The sequence below is a fragment of the Mirounga angustirostris genome, unplaced genomic scaffold (genome assembly GCF_029215605.1).
Source record: "Mirounga angustirostris isolate CCGP_5_RB_7025 unplaced genomic scaffold, mMirAng1.0.hap1 SCAF_2, whole genome shotgun sequence".
Taxonomy (NCBI): Eukaryota; Metazoa; Chordata; class Mammalia; order Carnivora; family Phocidae; genus Mirounga; species Mirounga angustirostris.
Genome location: NW_026991710.1, coordinates 149,948,161 through 149,971,064, shown reverse-complemented (window position 1 = coordinate 149,971,064; position 22,904 = coordinate 149,948,161). Strand labels below are relative to the sequence as shown.

The following is a 22,904-nucleotide window of genomic DNA, read 5'->3' as shown; positions in this document are numbered from 1 at the left end:
ACAGTTCTTAACCGGCAACGTGACCCAGACACAGAGGGGACTTAGACTAGGACACACAGGCTGCTTCCACCCCGTCCCAAACATCAGCAGCGACCAGGGCGACCTGGCCCTCCGCTGGGACAAATGGCTTCCGGTGTCACCCCCCACGCCACTCCTGTGTGACCCCCCACGCGGGTTGCTGCTGGCTTGCAGCTGGTATGAAACGGACTACAACTATGTTCCTAGCTCTTGAAATTGAGCAGGGGTGCAGCTCGTCGGGCTTGAGACACAGTGTAGGGGATGCAGTTACAGAGCAGGGTTGATGAAAGTGACAGGGAACTAAGAGAGAAACCATGGTTTGAGGCAAGAGTTCCCTGGTTCGAGTTTCAAGGACACCCGGATCCAGGAAAACAGGATTCTGTCGGGTAAGGACGGACGGACCGTGGCATCCCACCAGAACACAGACTTCACGTTGAGGGAGAAAATGTTTTATTGGCACAGTCATTCCTTTCCTGGTTAAATTAACAGAGTGAAGCAGTGATCTTTACAGGGGTAAAGCTGGTTTCTCCCGAATGAGTTTCACTGTATTAGGCTGGGAGGCCGATCGGGTCGTGACCACCTGGTGGTGGGGGAGGGAGACATGGTCTGTGAAGCGAGGACAGATCCTCCAACTGTTCTCTCATTCACATGATCAGCTGAGGTGCACACAAAATGAAACACCTAAAAAGGAACCATGCCAAGGGCATGACCAGAGAGGGTCTTTGCAGCAACACCGCAAAGCTCAAGAGATGCAGGGGCCTTTGGAGAACGGGTTTCCCCCAAGGGCCGCCCCACGGGTTTTCTTTTCAACCTAGTCCACAGCTAGCGAGCTACTTGCTTACAAGTACTGCCACTGGTGGGGACTGGTCTTGTTAGGGACTCCACTTTCTATTCCTCTGGAACGCCTAACAAACCCTCTAGGTCTCGGTCTGGCTTCCCGGTGTGCGCGGAAGGGGGGAGGATGCGCTGGGGTGCGGGCACTAGTCTGGGGGGCGGGGGGTGGAAGGCCTCGCTTTGCTTGTGAGGGTGGCTCACGTCGTCTAAGTGTGCCCTGGGACTGCGGTCCACCCAGCAGGCTGGGAGGTAGCCAGGCCTTGGACATGTCTCCTTGGAAGACGGTTCTGATGGTAGATGCGAGGTTTGGCCCAATCCTTCAGGTCCTGTCTAAAACCTCTTATACCTTATCTCAACTCGAAAGGATAAAAGACATGCCTCCCCATCTCCTCCTCCCCATCTCCTCAACTGGCTATATTTAGGGAAACACTGCCCCAGGGCTGGCAGGACCAGCCCCACAGCAGATTAGATCTTTTTCCAGTACTGGTCAGTGCATGGGACTCCCGCCACAATTTCTGATTCAATTCCACAGTGATCCCGTCCTCTGAGGATTTTAAAGAAGCCTGGAAAGCAAAAATAGGCCTTTAGAGTGTGCTCAGTTTTGACCCTTGCCAAGGTACTCACACTCACAACAGAAAGACTTAGGAGCAGAAGACACCAGCCTAGCCCCAAAGCAGTCAGCAAACCAACCCCAAGGTTGGTTCCTCTCCTGTTTGCCCAGTAGCCTGGCTCCACGTCACGAGGCCTCTAGACCCCACTTCCATTTGACCCACATAAGCAAGCACTGCACCCGGGGCGTGGGGAAGCGTGAGGGACAAGCGACCCGAAGCCACGTCCTGATCCCTACCACCCTCTCTCGGCATCAGCATCTGCCTTCATGGCAAGGGAACCCCCAGGAGGTCACTGCTGAGCCCCAGGCCCAGCGTCTGGAGCAGAGCAGGACAAGATGACCACTCCGTCCCGGCTCACACGCCCTGTGAGCAGGCAGCGGGCCGCCACTCACCATTGTCGCCCCAGTCCGTGTTCCACGAGTTGCCAACCAGCCAGTAGGGCGTGCCATTCTCCACTCCCCAGCCCAGGATGCGGACAGCGTGGCCTCCCATCATTTCTCCAGTGACGTGCTGGTACACTCCTGAGAAAGGGACGGCCCGTTCAGGCAGAGCGGTCCCAGAGCATCGCTCCAACTCAGCTGGCTCCCCGGGCCCACCAAGCCCTCCCAAACAAGGTTACACAGAGAGCGCGCGGACGTTCTCTCAGAGGGCTCCAGGGGCTCCCGCCACATGGGGTAATCACTCCAATAGGTTTCTGAAAGCCCAGCACCCAAATATGTTGAGTAAATATTAAAGGGGAGTCCCAACAAAATGAGCTTGTTGGTTGCCTTGAAAACTGAAGTTATAAATTCTAATCTAAGAAGTAAATTTAACATTAACATTCAATTCCAGCTATCCGTTCTACATGCTAGGACTCCATGGAAGGATGTATTTGTCGAAAGGGTTCTGTAACTTGAGGAGTTTCAAGTTGCTGCCCTGGGATGGACCCTGCAGGGGTGAAGAGAGAGAGAGGCCGGGGTGGCGGCAGCCGGTGCTGACCGAGCTCAGCGTGCTCACGGGGCCTGTGGAGCAGGCGATGGCCTCACTGGTGAGTTAATCAGTCTGTCAAACTGGAAATGCACCCCTTTAAATTATGGGGGGGGGTGGGGGAACTGTTAAAAGCACCAGCTTCGGGCGCCTGGGTGGCTCAGTCGTTAAGCGTCTGCCTTCAGCTCAGGTCATGATCCCAGGGTCCTGGGATCGAGCCCCGCATCGGGCTCCCTGCTCAGCGGGAAGCCTGCTTCTCCCTCTCCCACTCCCCCTGCTTGTGTTCCCTGTCTCGGTGTGTCTCTCTGTCAAATAAATAAAATCTTTAAAAAAAAAAAAAGCGCCGGCTTTATAATCTCGTCTTGCCGGAATCATCTCCCTTTATCCAATGACGTTTCCTAAGAGCAGAGAGCGCTGAAGAGTTCGAGGTGGCAGAACGGAAAGGAGAGAGCAGAGGTCGGCCACAGACTGCTCATCTAGAATGGGGGGGTTTCTAAGGCAGCTCTCGGGCCAGGGGCTGTCCGGTTCCCCGGGGTGGATCCCACAGCCAGGTGCTTCCTGCCCCCCCGGCCCCCTGAATGTGAGGCGTGGTCTGGGACTTCGCCAGCACAATCTGACGTCTTCCTCCGTGATCCAGCCCTGTGGGTCCCTCCGGAACCCACACCTCCCCGGCTCCCGCTGCCATGAGGGGGCAACACGCACCAGACTTGTACATCAGGAAGTCAGAGTACACGGTGAAGGCCGCCTCTACCGGGCCGTTCTTGTAGATCTCTGCCATGATCTCCTTCTCGCTACTGGACATGCTGTAGGAACTGCATCCTGGCAAATGAACCAGCCGGGGGGGGGGGGGGGGGGGTGAGACGTGCCCCCCGCAGCTCCATCTGTCAGCTCTTCACTGACTTATGGGGAGCTGCCAGGTGAAGACTGCGTTTGGGGACTCGTCCAGCCCAGGGGCCTGGGAAGGCTTCCCTGGGGAGGAATGAATGATGGCGCCCGACCGGGAAGCAGAGATTGGGGTGGCGGGGCACAGCTCTGAGGTGGGAGGGGCGGTGAGCACGAGACCCCAGAGGAAGGGCAGAGTGGTGCCCAGAAGGTTCTAGGCCAGATCACTCCCCTGTAAAACGAGGGGCCTGGTCCCTCCAACCCTAAGGGCCTGTGACCAACACATCGGGGATCCTGGGGCCGGATTCGGCACGGAGACAGGCAGAAAACGCAGTGTATTGCTCCCGCTGACAAGACAGTCAGTCACGACCTTCCTTTCTCCCTCCTGTGTTCCTGACTCCAAGGGTCGACTGCCCCGGCCTCTCCCTTCCTCCGGCTCGGGAAGGGTGTCAGCGGGTCCCCGGCCCCGGGGTGCTGGGAGCGCGGGCCCCACCTTACCATAGTGCTTGTCTTCTTTGTAGGACGGGGTGTAGCCGGGCTCGCAGATCTTGCTGCACTTGGGGGTATCCCCCTCCCCTGTGCATGGGGGCCGGGAGCCGTTCACGTGGTGCTCACAGGGAGGGATGGAGTAGGGTCTGCAGCCTGGGGGGCCAAGTAGAAAGGAAGGGATCAGCTGCCAGTCTCTTCAGAAGCCCTCTGGGGGCACAAGGGCAGCACCGACGGGAACAGGAGGTCAAAGGTGCAGCACGAACTCCGGCGCTAAGCCTGCCCTGTTCTGCCCTGGAGGGGACCGCCTGTTTCTACCGGATTGTTCAGCCTCCTGCCCTCAACGCTCAACCCGCACTTTATAATGCAAGTGGAGACCATTCTTCCTCGTGGCTTATAAAATCCAGCTAGCCAGAGAGAGGCTGAGGGCAGACACTCACCTACATGAGATTCATAGAGCCCACCGGAAACCAGGCCTTGTTTTGTCCAGAAGTTCCAAGCTTCAGCAGGAAAGCCCCCATTACAGCTAAGAAAAGAGCCACTCTTTAAATTCACTGTGAGAGAACTTCTAGCTGCTCCCAGGCCACACCACCTGCTGCCAAGGCCCCAGGGTCGCTTACGGATCCACCAGGGCCTTCAGCAGCTAGCCCAATAGCTCTCCCGGGTCCCCAAGAAGCCCACTTCACCCTCCCTGGGATAGTCACCTCTTCCGGGGAATCGCCCCAGCTCCTGGGCCTGCCCACCACCCTCCCCAACAAGACAGAAGGACCCCCGTGTTCATGTCTGCCCCAAACCAGGCCGTCACACAGATTCTCAATCAGCATGCTGCAATCCCCTGGTGTTTTAATACACACGACGCTAATGCTGGGAACTGGGCAGATCGGAATGAGGTGAGGCCTGGACGCTTTTATTTAACTCCCAGGTATTTCTACTCCGTAGCCATATCCGAGAACCATGGCTGTAAAACCAAGGCCAGAGCTGGCAGAAAAGCAGGCACCCACAGTGGGAATTTAGGTTCTGTGAGCAAGCTGGGGGCCCATCATTCTTCGTTACAGAAACGAGGCCCCATTACATTTCCCTGAGCAAGGAAAGGGAACAAGGATGACAAAAACCAGGCCAGAGATGAGAAGTTCAGCCGCATGCTCTGAGACCATCTCTGGTGTGCTCGCACCGAACCACCCACACCCAGCGCTGCGGGCTCCGCCTGGCTTCAGGCGGCTCCCGGAAGGTAGCAGTCACACCGGGGCCTGCTTCCAGACTCCCCCCGCCAGCTGTCTCCGCAAAGGACCGTCTGCTGACCTGGAGTACCACTCCTGTCCTCAGGGAGGCCTCAGCCTGGGGGCTCCAGGTGCCATCCCCAGGGGCCACTTCTGACTCACCCGTCCCCACACTGGTCGCCACAGCACGTGAGCAGGTCCTCGGCAGACACCTCCACGTTGACGTGCCCATTGGTGCGGATGCAGATCCGGTCAGAAATGGCTTCCACGGCCCCAAATGCCTGCGGAAACAAGCCCCACACAGGTGAGCCCCACTCCTGGGCCGTGGGCTCTGCCAGCCACCCCAGCGGAGGACCGCAATGGACGCCTCAGACCTTCTTGGGGGCTAGTCTCCCCCCATGTCAGTGAGGGTCCTGGCGCTCGTGTGTGTCTTTAAAGCGGGAGACCAGTCCGCCCCAAATCTACGTGTGCACTCAAGTTCGTTTCTAAAACGTGGGTTGTTGTTAACATAAAACAGCTCATACAGAGGACAAATACTGTATGATTTTACTAACATGAGGTATCTAGGCTGGTCGGTAAAAGACAGAAAGTAGAAGGGTGGTTGCTGGGGGACTGGGGAGGGGGGATTAGTGTTTAATGGGGACAGTTTCCATTCTTACAAGATGGTAAGAGCTCTGTGGATGGACCCCGGTGACCACATTTCCGATAACGTGAATGTACTTAATGCCACCGAACTGCGCTTAAACATGACTAAGACGGTTAAATTTATACCATGTGTACTTTACCACAGTTAGAAACTAAATTAAGACAGCTCATTGATACGGATGGGATACGTCTTCATGAAGCAGAGCAGAGCTCAAAACTACTGGTATCTGCTGACAGCCTGGGACAGCGTGTCCAACAGGGAAGTAAAAACAGCTTCACCACCCACACACATGCCATACCCAGACTCCATGCAGAGTGCTTTGCACATCGACTCTTCCACCTAGTTCTTGCAATAACTCATGACCACAGGGATCTTCATGATTTGTATGTTGACAGAAATGGAGACTCAGCAAGTTTACTAACTTCCCTAGTCACTCACGGCTGGTCGGACAAGTGCCCCCTGCCCCCCATGCTCGGGCCCCTCCCAGTCAGCAGGGCCTCACCCAGCAGGATCCACAGGAGCCCTGGTCTCGGATCTCTTTGATGGTCGGGCAGTTAGGCCACTGTTCCCGGGAATCGAAGCTTTCAGGCAGAATCATGTTCTCGGCAAACCAAGTTCTAGATAAAGGAAGGCCTCCATGACAAACTTGCTGAGCAGGGAGCCCGACGCAGGGCTCGATCCCAAGACCCCGGGATCACGACCTAAGCCGAAAGCAGACGCTCAACCGAGCCACCCAGGCATCCCCAAACTCTCATCTTACAACCCTCCCCCGTCCCCGTAGACATCAGCGACTGCCGGCTGGGCCATCACGTGGAAAGGGAGGCACAGGAAGGACAAGCTGAAGGTGACATCTGCAGAGATGTCCCCTGGGAACTTTACACAACCAAACCAAACCAAGAACTCTACCGTTCAACACATCTTCTCGTTCCCTGTGCTTCCTTCTAGTCTTATTTTATGGGATATTTTTCAGGAGTTTGGCCACAAGATCCATATCACTGTGTTTCTTACTCCCCTCACCCCATCCCGGGTCTGCCCAGGGTCCTCACAACATTTTTAATATCTTCCCCGTTGTGTGATGTCCCATAACTACTCCGTCCACATTGGCAGATATTTCTAATGCTTCCTATAAGAGTAGTATCTACTTGAAAACGCCCCATTACAGAATTCTCTAGAAAAAATGAAACATCAATGGCAGATCAGATGGCTTTTCTTAGAGTCTCCTTCAATTACTCAAGACTGGATCCAGCCAGGTCATACAGGACAGAGCCAGGGCCTGCCCACTGGCCTCTGAGACATGTCGAGAAGCACAGTAGGAAACACGGCACCGGGGGCTGAGCCCTGGCAGGCAGAGTCTCGCAGCTCTGGGAGAAGGGAGGCTTCTGGATGCCAAGGAGGCCTTCTTACTCCCTCTTTCCCGCGGTCCCAAACACACCCCTGCTGTTCATATGGCAGCATGGCAGGGGCAGCCCTGTATCCACCCCCAGGCAGCAGGCACTCACCTCTGGGGCAGCTTCGGCCCACCCAGGAAGGTGCCACATAGCTTCCTCAGGTAGCTCGGGTCCACATTGTGGAAGTTGTGTCCAGCCTGGAAGAGAGCCCCAGCCACAGCAGTCAACAGAGGGGGTGTCCAGGGCTGGGGGTAGATGAAGGCCTGACAAGGCCAGGGGTCCCAACCAGCTCAGCAGAGCAAGGGGACTTGGGGCATTGCTATAGAACAAATGCATCCCCCCAAATTCATGTTGAAACCTAACCCTCAAGGTGATGGTACCTGGAGGTGGGGCCTTTGGGAGGTGATTTGGTCACGAGGGTGCAGCCCTCATGAACGGGATTAGTGCCCTTCTAGGAGCCCCAGGAGAGCTGGCTTGCCCCTCCCAGTAAGGGAGGCCCTCCCTAGAACCCAGCCATGCCGGCACCCTGAAACTGTACTTCCAGCCTCCAGAACTGTAAGCGATGCATTTCTACTTATGCACCACCCAATCTGTGGTACTTTGTTACAGCAGTGTGGACGGACTGAGACAGGCACCCCTCACAGCAAGCGAGGCCCCGTCCCGAGGGAGCCACCCGGGGCGGGGGGGAGCAGGCGGGCACGCAGCTCCCAGACCACTGGGGATCTTCTCTGATCTGCTACATTTGCTGAGGTCAAGAGAAACCCTCTGCAGCCCTGAACATGGCTCATTCTTCGTCTCTTTATTCTTGCAGTCCCAGGCCTCGGGGGCTGGGCAGAAGCAAGGAGCTGTCCGATGAGCCTTAACAATTACCATGGTGGGGGAGCAAGGTTCAGGGTCCTCCTGGCTGTGAGCACTTCCAGAGCTCGTTTAGCCCCCATGCACCACCACGCACGCGTGCGCAGGGGGCAAGGAGCGGGCAGGAGGTTTGCACGGTCCGCAGTGGCCACGACTCTCAATCAGGCCCACTCTCCGGGACAGATGGCCCTCTGGGCCACGGCTGCAGCAACCACCCTCGGGAGGCGGAACGCACCAACCGAACCCCTGCGGCAGGGGCGCGCACAGAAGTGGCGGTCCCCACAGCTCACCTTCCACGTAGTGTTACGTCTGTTAATGTAGCTGACCAGCTCATCCGACAGCGGCTGGAAAGGCGGCCTGCTCTGGGCACCAGTCAGCACCACCAGGCAGCCAAGGGTGGCCAAGAGCTGCCACATTTTGGAAGCTGGATCTTCGATTCACCTAGAAAAGACATCAGGATACTTCAGTTCAAGTACGTAACATACACAGGGGTGCCATCTCAGGCAGCATGGTTCTGGGGCCAGAAACAACTCAGGGGCTCCATTTCTCGGTCTCCTCTTCGGAAATGTGTGGGTGTGGGGGGGGCAGAGAGCCCTCGAAGACCAACAGTGCCCCTGGGCTCCCAGGCCCCGTCTCAGCAAAGTCCCAATCTGTGCCCATAGCACACAGGGCCGTGCTGTGGACTGAATGTTTGTCCACCCCAGCCCCCCACCCAAATTCATGTGATGGGATTAGGAGGTGGGGCCTTTGGGGGGGTGATTCGTCATGAGGATGGGACCAGTGTTCTCATCAAAGAGACCCCAGGGAGCTCGCTCTCACCTTCTGCCATGGGAGCACACAGCCAGAAGGGGACCCTCACCTGACCGTGCCGGCACCCTGGCCTCAGACTCCCACACTGGGTCCCAAACTGAGAAACTTCTGCTTAGCAGCCACCCCGTCTGTACTGTTCTGTCAGGAGCCGCCCAGGGGGCTAAGTTGGGCTGTGTCCGCGTGTCCTCCAGATGCCCGGGGCCGGGACAGAGCAAGCTGCGGGCAGCTGGGCCTCCTGGGCGCCCCCCCGGCCGTTCTCAAGCCGGGCTCACCGTCTGATGGCGCTGCTCACTGGGTGGCTGGCGGCTATCTCAGGAGCTGCGGGGCTGGGGCCGGCACAGCCCTGCTGTCCGTCAGAAGCCCAGGGCCCCAGGCCCCAGGCCCCAGGCAGCACGGACGCCTGCATCCGCAACCCATCAACAGACCCAGATCTTCGGGCTAAACGGGGGTTCAGGGCCCTCCCTGCTGTCGCCCAACTGCCTCTCCCTGGGTTTGTCGAGCCAAGTTTGAGACTCTTCCAGGTTCGTGCTCTGAGACAGGAAACAGTCTTGGGTGATTAGGTCCCAAGTGGAGGACCACTGAGATAAGAAAAACGCGAAAGAGAATCTACTTCCCCAGCCACACTCGGGGCATAAGACAAGCCAACAGAGGCCAACGAAGCTCAGTAGCACCAGGGGACAGAGCCAGTCTGGCCAGCGGCACAAGTCCGGGACGTTCTCTGGTTTTTCCAGTTTTTCCAGACGGGTCTTTCCAGGAAGGGAAGCCATCACACCAGTCCTTAGATCTCAGACTGGCTTGCAAGTCAGACCAGCCCCGCCTCTGAACCATGCTCTTAGGCAAGGAGCTCTAATGAAAGCAAGCAATGTTCCAGGTGCCACAGCCCCGGGGGCCTTGTGGGACACCTGTGTGGGGAGCAGGGGTGGAAGGGGGAGGGTTTCCTGTCCCTGACCCCAGCGGCTTCCAGAGGGACCCACCTCCTCCCAGGACACAGGGTTCCCAAAGATGCACTGAGCATGCAGCCTCCCACAGTGAATTACAGTTGAGGCAAGACTTAAACTTGACTGCTGCTTAAGCCAACAATTCATCCCAAAGAATAAAGACGTGACAACAGCAAACAGTTCTGGAAAAGAGCACGGATGGAGGCCTGCCCTCTGGGGTAGTCAACATATTATAAAACCCTGGCTGACACTGGCCCAGGAACAGTCTGATCAACAAAACAGACCACTCTCCATGGGGGGATTTAGCTTTCGTGGCACAGGTGGGAGGGGCAACGGCCCGTTTCAGTGGATGACATTTCGAAAAACACAGTAAGGCTGAATCTTTACACAGGAAGTGTTACACGGAACAGGGATCTTAAGTAAAAACAAGCTGTACGAAGAAAACAGTAAATGCACTTTAAAAAACTGTAGTATCAGAGTGAGAACCATCTACGATTGACAAACAGAACTTTAAAGGGACAGTGCTTGATTACAGGAAAATAAAGCCTCTTTTTCTAGAAAAACAAAACAAGATAAAAAGTGGCAAACTGACAAAACAGTACTCCCATATACTTAAAGCTTCATTTCCTTAATATGCAAAAGGCGCTTAAAAACCTGAATAAAACCAGAATAGAGAAATGGCAAAAGGACACACAATGAATTTATAGAAAAAGAAGTACAGGGAGCCTGGGGGGCTCAGTCAAGCGTCTGCCTTCGGCTCAGGTCATGATCCCAGGGTCCTGGGATCGAGCCCCACATTGGGCTCCACACTCAGTGGGAAGCCTGCTTCTCCCTCTGCCTCTGTCTCTCTCCATCTCTCATGAATAAATAAAATCTTAAAAAAAAAAAAACAAAACTACAAATGGCCATCAGATATCAAAAGATACTCAAGTAGTTGAGATTAAATGAAGGACTTGCAAAGGCTGGGCAGCTGGCTGGTTCCTGGCGGCGGTCAGACGTGGGGAGGCAGAAACGCTGGGCTGCTGAACCCCGGCGGTAAGCACAATCATGGAGACGATACCCGGGCCATTTCTATAAATTTTTCGATCTGTACGCCCTTTGGCTCAGCAATTTGACATTTAGAAATTTATCCTACTGGCCTCAAATTCAAAGATACAGGTATACAGATGTTTACTAAATATTCTCTGTATAACGAGAGACCAGAAACAAAGCCAAGTGTCTAATAACAGAATAACTGTTATGTTACAGTAAATGATTAACAGAACAGAAAGCGGCCATTCAAAATGAACTAGGTGAAGTGAATCATACTGTACGGATGAAGTAAATATGCCCAAGATACATGTAAGTGGGAAAAAAGCAAGTAGCAGATGAGTCAATGGTAAGCATGTGAGCCCATGAAGCAATGTACATGCCTATTACCGTTACCACATGCAAAACATCAAAAAAAACCCAAAAACGTGAAAAGTAGTATGTGTGGCAGGGAGACTTATTTTTCACTATCTTTTTTTAAAAAATTAAATGAACATATTATATTCAAAGTTTTGCTCTTTTAGGAAGAAGAGTAGCTAGGGCTACCCAAAACCCTGAGCTCCCAAATGTACTTCCAGTTGATTCCTAGTCAAAGTGAAGCGTTCTCCTAGTGACTTTCGGCTCAAAACACTTAACCTGGGTGCCTGGGTGGCTCAGTCGGATAAACGTCTGCCTTCGGCTCGGGTCGTGATCCCGGGGTCCTGGAATCGAGTCCCGCATCAGGCTCCTTGCTCTGCGGGGAGCCTGCTTCTCCCTCTCCTCCCCACTTGTGCTCTCTCTCACTATCTCTGTCTCTCTCTCTCTCAAATAAATAAATAAAATCTAAAAAGAAAATTAAAAAAAAAAAACCCACTTAATCTTCTTGTTTTCAGTGACTCACGGGGAGGCTGGTGCTCCCATGACCACGTCATGGACCCACATGGTCTCCCAACTGTTAGGTAAATGTCTCGCTGTGTCCTCAGACGGTGGAAGGAGCAAGGGAGCTGAGGTCTCTCTCATAACATCTTCTGAGCAAAGAAGCAAAGCAGTCGGGTTCCCTTTCTTTATCTGGACACCCTCCGACTTACACTGGGCGCCTCCACATTTTCCCACGATAGGAGAACCTAGCGGGCGAACACTGGAGGGTACGCTCTGGGCACATAGGTGTTCAGACCCATGCCAGGAGGGCCAGGCCTGCTGACAAGCCCGCTTGAATCACACCTGGGAGGGTCGCCCTCCCCGGCTTTCACCGTGACCTGTGGGAACGTGGCGGGGTGCTAAGGCAGCCCCATGTGAATGCTCCCTACAGGTCATAGAGGGCCATCCCCAGGTGACGCCCGGGGGCACTGCCACCTGCTGAGATGTTAAATCATGAGCAAGTGGAGAATGGGAGCAATTCCATGATAACATGGACTTGAAACAAGCTTTCTCTGGTTTTTCTGGTGGCAGAGAACACAGGCACCACCCATTTCCCAGACGGTTCTCCGTTTCTGGGCCAAGGGCTGCCATGGCCACAGCCAGGCCAACTTCTGAGGCCTGCCAGGCCCCCGCAAGTGAGACTTTCATGCACTTGCCCTTCTTCTCTTGGTTCCACAGGTCCTCCTCCGTACTTCCTGTCAACGTCGTTCTCCCCATCATAACCCTGCGTCAGGGAGACCAGGGGCCCCAGCGAATTGCAGAGCCATGAGCCTGGAGGGCGGGAGCTCAGCTTGAACCACTAACTAAAAGCCCCCCTAGCACTGAGCACTTGGACAACTCGTCCTTTCAGCCCAGCATCCCAGGGCTGTGGCGTTTGGGAGTAAGTCTGGATTGGGGTTCAGGTAGTGAACAGCTGCTGTAGCCTATGGCGAGGACGAGCACTGGGCTTGGAGTCAGGAGACCTGGGTTCGGATCTTCCGCTTACTAACTGTACACCGTTGAGTACCAACCTGCACTGAGCCTCAGTGTCACCAGCTGTAAAATAGGGCTGATGACCTTTCATATCTCCAGGTGGAAGTCCAGGGCTCCACGACGGCACCTGCTCTATAGTAAGAAAGCGGCGAAGGGCTGCTCGCTTGGGCACCCTCCATCCCCAGGTGCCACCCACCACCCTCCTTTCTCCCCTCCCTCCCCCCGCCTCCCCCCACTGCTAGCCTGTGCCAAGTAACTCCAGTCCACTCCAGACCTGTCCACAGTACCTACCTCTACATCATAAGAGTCTGAATTAAAAATGAGGTTTGAACCTCAACTGACCTCCAACTGGGCTTCCATTTTTAGAGCCCAGGAGACTGCTGAGCTTTCTCTGGCTAGAAGGGACAGACGCAGATATCCCGCGTCTTCCTGCATTCGCAGGAACCGTGCGCAGCGGACCAGCGACAGCAACTGGCTAACGCAAGCTGTGCGCCCAGCAAGCTGGCCGTGGGTCCTACGGCCTTTGCTGGAAACACAACCAGCTTTCGCTTCCCCTCTTTGGGGCAAACACTTCCCGTTTTCTCAGTTTTGTGTTTTGTGGTTTTTTTTAATTACAGGACAGAATGAACAGAAAGTCCTTATTCTGTGAGAAAAGAAGGGCCCAAACTGGGTAAGAAGAGTGCAAGTCACCAGACCCGCTTGCAGGGCGTGGACACCGTGGAGGGAACAGCTGTGGGCAGATGGTACTTCCAGCCGTCAGGCAGCTGGTCTTCCTGGGTGGACCCCTCTGGCCCTCTGCCAAGCCAATCCCTGGCTGAACAAGACAGGCTCTCACATTTCTTCCCTCTTCAGGCCCCTACAGCACTCGACAGTTTCTATGGAAGCACATCCCACTGAATGCCAGGTGGTCAGCTGATCCTATTAGCTGCCCCCCCCCCCCCCCCCATATCATAATCACTCCCCAGACTACTCTGAAGCCATTCCTGGGACTACTGTGGACCTTGGGACTCTAGAATGAAATGGAATGAACGCAGGGGCTGATGCCAAGTTGCAGAAGGCTTCGGTCCTGATATTCTCTAAGGACATGGAATCAGTTTGGGCTGCTGCCGAGATTGATTTTTACCAAAGCTTCCTTAGGGGGTCGGAGAGCCCTCAGGAAGACTGGATTCTCAATCTGTCCCAAATCTAAGGAGACAGGACCTAGGTAGCTGGAATTTCCAAGTACGCCCAGCTGCAATCTTCTGGGCCATACAGAAACAGATGAATGGGTGTCCGGCACAGCTTTCATGCCCTCCTCCGCTCGGCCCCGCCCGCTGCCGGGGTTCATGTACTGCGGGCCCCCCTTCACAGCTGGCTCTAAAGGACCAAAACCCGAGGGCCTTGTTTTTGCCCAGAGCCACGGAGCAAGGCTGTGCCCTGCAGATCATCAGCAGAGCGCCTGCAGACGAGGGGGACGGTGGGCAGGCAGGAGCACTGGGAAGGTCTAGTGGGACCTTGCTCTTGCTACAGAACTCGGCTGCGACTCTCTCTCACTTTCACGGCAGCTGTTCCGGAAGTTTCGAGCCCTTCGGTGCACTACCTACACACCAGAACTAGGCAGCTCTTCATTTCTTCCGACAGCGACTTGCCGAGCGACGCCTCCGCGGGGGCCAACACAAGCACCTTCATCTCAGCCATGCTCCCCTCGAACTGAAGGCGACCTTGCCTCTGAGTCTGAATCACGGCCTTGATGTTTCCTGTCTCTGCTCAGAATGGAAACGCGTCCAACTGCTTCCTGGCTTACAACCTTCAAATTAAAAATAACAAAACCAAAAGGGCTCCCCGTCGCCAACTGTCTCCTTAGAGCTGTGAGGATGAACGGGCCCCAGCTGGCGTCTAGAGCCAGGCTCCCTGAAGCTGAACGCCCCCAGGCAACTGTTGTGTGACCCAGAAAGGGCAGCCACTGCAGTGTGGCTCAGAGCCCTGCAGGTGCCAGGGGAACCAGGGGAAGCAGTGAGAAGGCCCCACCCGGGAGCGTCCGGGTGGCTCAGTCGGTTCAGCGTCTGCCTTCGGCTTGGGTCATGATCCGGGGTCCTGAGATGGAGCCCCACGTTGGGCTCCCTGCTTAGCAGGGAGTCTGCTGCTTCCTCTCTCTTTGCCCCTCCCCCTACTTGTGCTCTCTAATAAATAACCTTTAAATTAAAAAAAAAAAAAAAGGAAGGTGGCCCCACCTGCCTCACCCACGTAAACAGTTCAGGCCATTCACAGGTACTCCCCCTGCTGCCCACCTGCCAACCATCTGTCCCCAAACCGGGGAATTCCCACCGGGTTGAGCAGGGCAGGCCTACTCAAACTCCTCTCCCACAGTGCCTGGAAACCATCTAGTTACAGCGCCCACAAACGGGAACACTGCTTAAGATCAGCCACAGCAGCCCACATCCCGCAAACGGGAAAATTACAACCTTGGGCTTCAAATAATGGACCCCGGGAAGGCCCTTGGCAGGTGCAAATTTTTGTACTGTTGAGAAACAAGAATTTGGGCAAAGCTCTGGAAGCTTCTGCTCACCAGCTTTGCTCACAGTCTCTGATACTGACTGATACTGAGATGCTAAAGGGGGCATTACATTCTCAAGTCTCTGTTTCTAAAATGGGCATACCGCCTGGATTCTGAAGGACCTTAGGACTACTTTATACAAGCTTGCACAAATCCTTGGAGATTTAAACGAGATTAGCGTTCCACGCCTCCCCAGCTCACAGGAGCACCGTGGCTCTAATTCAACTACAGGCTAGATCTCATCTCCCTGCAGGATGGCTGGGTACTCAGGTGGCTGAGACACTGGAGTGACAAAAGCAAGCAACAGAAAGTCGCTGCCTCCCCAGCTGGGTCCTGGCTCCTCTCTCGAGGCCCCGCGAAGACGTACTCACCTCACGAGGCTGCTGGGAGATGGAAGGAGATGGTCTTTTCCAAAGTGCCTTCCACGCAGCACTCCTGATGATGGACTGCCTGCCACCAGGAAATGGTTGTGTCCTCACCGGTGAGGGGAACACACAGCTCTCTACTCACAGGCCGGGCGATCCGTGCCATCCCAGGCTAATTTTTTTTTTTTTTATTCTCAGAAAAATGATCATCACCCTACTTTTAGCAACAAGTCCTTAAATACTGGTTCATTCTGCTATCTTGCCCACCATAACAAAGCACTCCCAAGCACCCACAGGGCTCAGTGGAGGAAAAGATGGCTCCCAGCTGATGTCTGCCGATGCCTCAACCCCAGAATGGCCAGGGCTCCTGGCTGGCACCACCCTCCCAGGGCTTGTGCAAGCCCAGAGGCTGCGTGACTTGGGTATGTGTAAGCACACCCTGCCCAAGCCCAGGTCAGAGGGTCACAGAGAAGCCCAGCCCCTGCTGGGTCTCTTGGCAGAGTAACTCGGATGTTCTTGCAGTGCTTTAGACTGGATCAGTTTGCTGTTTTTGGTGATATCTACCCCATCCTCCTCCCCTTACCCTTGCTAGTGACTAGGTTATCTTGATGGCCAGACTGAATGAATTAGGAGCCTGGTAGAGACAGATAACACAGGCAGGCAGCTTCCTCGGCACCCCGCAGTCTGAAAACAGTAATGCTGGGAAAGGACCTTTGGTCTTGTATCGAACTTCTGTTTTATAGGTGAGGGATAAAGTGGTGCCTGAGAAAACGCCAGAAGCGTGCCCTGAAGAGTGTATCTGAGTAGGTACGGACAATTACCAAGAGATCAAACTCTAAAATTACACCACAATTATTTTAGCGACCCCTGTCATGTCACAAGCTTTCAGGAGCCTCAGTGTTCTCATCTGTAAAGTGGAAGAGTCAAACTGCACTACCCAAAATTCACATGCATTCTGAAAGTTAAAAAGAAAAAAATTAGAAAAGGTTATCTAATTGCAGAAGTCCAGATACCTGTTTGGATCTAAAGAAACCTCGGTGAGTTCTAGCTGTTAACAAACACATTAAAACTACAAGCACTGTTGGGGCGCCTGGGTGGCTCAGTCGTTAAGCGTCTGCCTTCGGCTCAGGTCATGATCCCAGGGTCCTGGGATCGAGCCCCGCATCGAGCCCCGCATCGAGCCCCGCATCGGGCTCCCTGCTCAGCGGGAAGCCTGCTTCTCCCTCTCCCACTCCCCCTGCTTGTGTTCCCTCTCTCGCTGTCTGTCAAATAAATAAAATCTTAAAAACAAAAAAACAACTAGAAGCACTGTCAGTGATCAACTACAAAAATAGAAATCCTCACTCATCAACGATTTCCGAGAGCAAAGACTTATTTGAATTCCTGGTCACAGAAATTAAAAGAGCGACACCATTTCAAACCCATCTGGTTGGTAAAAATCAAAGTCTGGTAATATCCAGTGGTGGTAAATGAGGAACAGGAACCCTCACCACTGCTGGTAGGACATACTGGGAAAACTTGAACAGCATTCTATCAGTATCTAGCAAAACGGAAGAGGCACACATCTTATGACCCAGGAATTAACTGGCCTTCTCCTGCTTTTGCCCTAGAGAAACCCTTGGGGGTGCCTGAGAGGTACAAGGATTTACTGCAGGCTGCCCTGAACAGTGAGAAAGTAAAAACAACCTGTCCCTCAGTAAATACTGTGCGTTTAAGATGCATGAACTAGAGTTGCATTATCCATGTAAATAATAAACCTCATTAACACCAGTGGGAAAGGATACAAGCAGCACCATCACAATTTTATCACTTTAGTAACACTGTTCATGGACTGATACAAAGTATTAAAAGTACCCCCGAAAACGTGCAGGAGAATTATAAAGAGAAGACCAAGATAGGAGCTACCACGTCCCCGGGGAAGAGCAGGAAGAGCAGAAAAAGGCAGGGGGGCAGTAATGGACTTGCAGAGCAAACAAGCTGAAACCTGCCTCCCGCCTGGGGCCGTGTCCAAGAGGAAATGCACTCCTTGTGAACCCCACACAAGCCTGAGCTGGGGAAAGGGTGTGGGGATGAGGCTGGAGGTTAGAAACGAGACTGGTTAAGTCTAAATATATACTGGCATTTGATCCCTAGGTGGGATATGAACATGAACAGCCATGGAAAGACCCAGTTTTTATTGCCCACACACCCTTTCTTAGGCAGCTTCTGGAGTGTGCGAGGAGCTGAAACCAAGAGGTGATGATGTACTCGGGACCGGGTGTAGACACTGCTGCTGACTGCCTCCCAACATCCACTGAGTACAATACCCACCTGCATGTGCCCCATCTACATTCATCAACTTGTCAACCCCCACCACCTCTCTGCACGTGAGGCTGAACCATATGAAAAGTGCCTGATTTCCATCCTTCTTGATCTAGAAAAATCCCCAGTTCTTATCATCTTCGCATTTTCCTTATGTCAAACTATCTAAAACAGGCAGCAGACATATCGAGCCCTTACTCGGAAATAGCCCAGTCCTTCCCTCCCAAGGACCCTAGGGATATTCTACAAAACCACAACTCCTTACCACATTTAAGAAAATCACCCAACAGACGCCCCACAACTCCCCTGAATGTGCTCTCCCTTGCTTCTCAGTCCAACTGCCCAACAGGAATACAAAATATCTCCTAGCCCTAAAATGTGTGCAACTTCCTATCCCCACGCCCAGGTCCTATAACTGAGGAAAGAAAGAACCAGTCTAAGAGAAAGGCCTCAGCTCAAGATGCTGAATCAGCAGCACATGGACAGGTTCATCCTGGGGCCCAAGAGCTTACCCCCCTCACCACCCGACCAGTCTGGAAACAGAGCTGTCCTGACACAACAGCAGGGGAGTTACTGGAGCTGGGGCTGGGCTGGCTTGCGAAGCCCCCAGATAAGGGATCTACACCCTTCCACTGCTGAGGGGCAATACCCCAGCTCTGGGGCAGATGCCCAAAAAGATTGGAGCAGAAGCTTTCTCCAGGGCACCTTTAACTCTCTTTGGGAAAAGCCACACAGGTGGGGTGTGTGTGTGTGTGTGTGTGTGTGCGCGTGGGAGGAGGGGTGGTGCAGCTCAGCTTCTTTCTCTATAAAGTTCAAGGGCTCTAGGTCACCCTCACCAGTGCCAACAGGAAACAATTCTCAAGGTGCCTGGCTGGCTCAAGGCAGTAGAGCATGTGACTCTTGATCTCAGGGTTTTGAGTTCAAACCCCATGGTGGGTAACCATGCCTACTTTAAGTAACCAAGCCTACTTAAAACAAAACAAAAACAACAACAAAAACCCACACAAAAAAAATTCTCCATTATTTAAGGATGTTATGGAAGAAAAGCAGCCCTTACCCAACCAGACACCCTTCTAAGCCTCTTCACATTCTTATTCTGAATGTATAGACTCAACAGGATGAATGCATCCCAGATGCATTTGTGTCTGATGAAGGCACTTGATCCATTTTTCTAAGGTTAACTAAAGATGCTAGGTCTCCATTTGAACCCCACCCCCGCCCCTCCCACTGGTGTGAGGGACTCCTAGAGGGATGTCGGGCCTGGGTTATTGTCCTTATGCTTGCACAGCCTGTTGGCTTCCTCAGTGCCAGGGGAAGAGAATGACCTAGGCCCACTAAGGCAAATGCAATTCACATCCACCTGGAGGGCCTGCTGAGCGCCCCCCAGACTCAGCCACTCCTCACTGCTCCCCAGATGCTGCCTCTCCCAGGCCTCCAGGGTCATTAACTGAGGGAAGAGGTGGTGCCCCAGGGACTCTGCCCTACTTTCTCGTCTCTCAAACAGTCCTGGGCCTATGGAAGGCAGGGTCTCCCTTCCACCAAGTCGAGAAGTAGGGAGTGGCATCTTCCCCCACCTCCCAGGGAGAGGGCGACTAGGGTTCCCAAGCCCTTTACCTAGTCTCCTAACCCCTCTGCTTAATTTGTCCTCCCATCAGTGGATTTAACTCATCCTGTGGCCTCCACCCTCCCTGCTCCACCCAGTTCCAGGTTCCAGTTTTCTGGATTCTATCTTCCGGGGTCCCTAGAATCGTGCGTGTGGTTTTGTGCAGAAAGTTGCCCAAGCAAACTCTTTGGAATAAGAAAACACCTAAAACAGATGTAGGGAGACACTATGATCTCAGCAATTTCCAGAGGAAACTGAGGCCCGGAAGCTCACGACGGGCTGGGGAGCTAGATTCTAGCCAAAAGTCACCTGGATCCAAGCCAAGCTCTTCCCGCAAGCTCCTCCAGGGCTGCTTCCCAGCCCGACCCCGGAGGCGGGCGGACCGTGGGGGTCGGGGTGAGCCCACGTGGGGTGGCGAACTCAGCCCTAGCGGAGGGGGCCGGCGGGCGCCTGCTTTCTGGCCGGAGTCGGGGTGGGTGCCAGGCTGCCCGCCTGGGGGGGGGGGCCGAGGGAGAGGGAGGGAGGGAGAGAGAGTGTGTATGTGCGTGTGTGTGTGTGTGTGTTTTGCTTTCCTCACCGCAACGACTTTTAGGAGAGTGCGAGCTGCCACCCCTGCCCGCCCGGCTGTGACGGCCCGAGGGTCCCCCGCCTTCTCGCCCGCCCCGGGGATGCCGCGGGACCGCGCCTGGGCCTGGCGGGGGCGCCAAAGCTCCCCCCACCCCGCCCCGGGCTCCCCTTGCCCCTCCAAGGTCACGTCCACCGCGGCGGCGCCGCACTCACCGAGCCCCGCAGCCGAGAGCCTGGGCCTGCACCCTGCGAGCGCGCGGGGGCCCCCGCCAGCGCCGGGCCGAGCAGCCGCCGTAGCTTCCCGGAGGCTGCCCCCGCGCCTATTTACCGCGCCCGGCCCCGCCCCGCGCGCCCGGCTGACTCGCCACGTGACGGCTGCGAGCCCGGGGCCCGCCCCCCGCCCTCCGCCCTCCGCCCTCCGCTCTCCACCGCTCCCTCCCCCCCCCGCCCCCCCCCCCCCCCCCCCCCGGCCCCGCCGCCTCGCGGACTCGGCGCCCGCCTCTGAGCCGCTGCGGTTGGGCTCCCCGCTCCGGGACTCCTCCGCCTCCAACCTGACCGAGGGGGGCCAGTGGGGAGCGGAGGGGAGCTGAAGCGGGGAGAAATCCCCCAGGGGCCGCTGCCGCCTGAAAGCAGCGGAGCAGAGCTTGATGGATTCCTGCTTGACTGTCCTTTATTTCGTTCATTTCGGAAACCACTGACTGAGTTGGGGTATCATGATAGCAGGCCTCCCAGAAGAGCCTTAAAAGGCTCTGTTAGCGCTGATATTCTGAGAACATGCCTATAAGATCCTCCAGTTATTAACAATAAATGGGTATGAATTTCAGGACCTGCCTCAAGATTTCTATAGAGAAGGGACTTAGGGGCAGAAATCTGTGGGAAAGAGGGGTGCCAGACCTGTCCTAAAGGGGACACACACACAGCGAGTACACTGTTTTACTTGGAGTTTATCTGGGGAGTGGCTAGGGAGGCTGATGGAGATGGGGTGGCTCAAGACGTGTCATTCCCCCCCTTCTAATCCTTTTGACAACTTTGCAACCTAGGTATGATCCCAGTTTTATTCGAGAGGCTCAGGAAAGTCTACTATTTTATCCAGGTGCTCCTGGTAATAAGAAAGCTGTAGATCTGGCGGACTCCCAAGAGGTCCTGGTGATGTCGTATGGTTTGAGTAATGTTGTTGGGATCCAGAGCCCACAGCCAAGAAGGAATTCTTGAGAAGTCTTTGGTGCAAAAAAGATGATTTTATTAAAGCACTGGGACAAGACCTGTGGGCAGAAAGAGCTGTAACCCCAGGATTGTGAGGAGCAACTAATGATATACTTTGGGGTTGGGAAAGTAAAGAAAAGGGAAGTTCCAAAATGACTTTCATAGGCTAAAGAAGACTCACAGGATTCTGGAGGCCTTGCTATTGTCGAGATAAGGTTGTTTTTCCCTCTAGCAAAGCATTAAGACAGTTAGGAGCTTCCTGGAGGAATGTTATACTCTGCAGATCTCAAGTATTTGTCAATATGGGCTGCAGGTTAAAAGGACATTTAATTTTTTTCTACATTTCCTTCTGCCTTTGTTTCCCATATCACTGGCTGCTATCTGCTGCATCTTGCAGATACCTGGCACCAGCTGTCACACAGTCCCTGTGCCTGCCAGGGCACAGCAGAGAGCTAGCTGGACACATGCACTTAATACCTGTTTGGTCCCAATTAGAGAAAGGAGTGGAAGGAAGTTTCAGAGTCCGCCCGCGGTTACTAAACCCTCAGTTGAGTGGGGTAGCTGAGGAACAGTGGGGAAGGAGGCTACAAGTCATGATGGTCCCAGCTGCAAGCTTACCCTGTCATATCTTGAGAACCATGGACTCTATTCTGCAAATCAGTGTTATTGACATGTCATCTCCCACATGTTGTCAGTCATTTTCAAACCCCATAATGGAACTCATAAAAAGAAACCCAAATGGGGAGGATACACAGATGACCATGGTAAATCTCTCTTCATCGTAACAGGAGTGCTGAGTACTTTACATTATCTCTTTTTAATGAAATTTTGAATGGGTGCCGTTGTAGAGATAGAAATCACTTTTTTGAAATAAAAGAGAAATAAACAAGTACTACTTGAGTAGAATTTAACCCTTCCCGCCGCATCTAGGAATGCTTCATGGAGAAAGGGACACACCGTATAATTTGCTTGTTTATTCTCCTCAATGCCCTTACTGGCTCTTAAACTCCATGAGGATAAGGATTCTTGCCTATAGTTAAAATGAAAGCCACAAGCCCAGGGAAGAGTTGTTATAGGGTTGTGGGGTTCTTGTCTCACGGAGTTGAAGAGTGAATCTTGCAGACACAAAAAGGTGAAGTGAAAGTTTATTAAGTGAAGGTGAGAGCAGAAAGGAAAGAAAAAAGGTCTCTAGAGTGAGAGGGGTCCCGAATGGGGTTGCCCCTGTGGGCTTTTACTGGCAGTCTTTTATTGAGAACTGACCAGGAAGCTTTTGGCCTTGAAATTCTTTGCCGCTTGGTTTGAGCAAGGACTAATGATAACATCTCTTAATGGCTTACTTCTTTGAGGTCTGGTCATTTTCTGTGATTACAATGTAGCTGCCAAAAACAAAACAAAACAAAATACTCTCCAACATTCAGGACCAGGTGGTCTGATTTGCTCCCTTATCCCTGGTTTTGTCCACCTCAATATTTCTCCACATTTGGGATTTCCGTGAGCCTATTTGGGATTTCTGTGAGCCTGGTCACTTAGCCCCCTGCATGAGCCTAGTCAGGGGAGTCATGGGCCTCCTATCTCTCCCTGCCTATACCCTAACCTTTTCCCTCAGAGTCACTTGCCCCCAGGACAGCAAACCAATACTTAACTGCAGTTTCTACCTTCCCAAGAATGGAATTTTAAGCCAATGAATCCAGAATTTCTGGTCAGCACCAGTGAGGTAATCTGTCACATGGGCCCTTTCCAGTCTCCCACTCCCTAAGGAAAGTGGCATGACCCACCTTATAAG

The 22,904-nt window shown here is 53.8% G+C and overlaps 1 protein-coding gene across 2 annotated transcripts; it reads right to left on the bottom strand.

The window, feature by feature from the left end:
* Positions 1-451: 451 nt before the first annotated feature.
* Positions 452-20,286, bottom strand: CTSB (cathepsin B). Of its 2 annotated transcripts, none has more exons than XM_045880114.3 (10): positions 20,132-20,286; positions 8,194-8,344; positions 7,160-7,245; positions 6,163-6,277; positions 5,177-5,295; positions 4,238-4,323; positions 3,810-3,953; positions 3,132-3,248; positions 1,856-1,984; positions 452-1,415 (listed from the first exon to the last, which is right to left on the bottom strand). In XM_045880114.3, exons 2-10 carry the CDS (start codon positions 8,317-8,319, stop codon positions 1,318-1,320), a joined length of 1,020 nt encoding a protein of 339 aa, XP_045736070.1. In that variant the 5' UTR covers positions 8,320-8,344; positions 20,132-20,286; the 3' UTR covers positions 452-1,317. The 2 variants fall into 2 exon arrangements, with proteins under 2 accessions (XP_045736070.1, XP_045736071.1); XM_045880115.3 differs by lacking the exon at positions 20,132-20,286 and adding an exon at positions 15,454-15,474.
* Positions 20,287-22,904: the final 2,618 nt, after the last annotated feature.

Coding starts and splice junctions, on each gene's coding strand:
- CTSB (XM_045880114.3), bottom strand. CDS start 8,319: ATGTGGCAGCTCTTGGCCACCCTTGGCTGCCTGGTGGTGCTGACTGGT. Junction 6,278..7,159: donor GGGCCGAAGCTGCCCCAGAG/GTGAGTGCCTGC, acceptor TCCTTTATCTAG/AACTTGGTTTGCCGAGAACA. Junction 4,324..5,176: donor GGCGACCAGTGTGGGGACGG/GTGAGTCAGAAG, acceptor CTCTTTTCTTAG/CTGTAATGGGGGCTTTCCTG.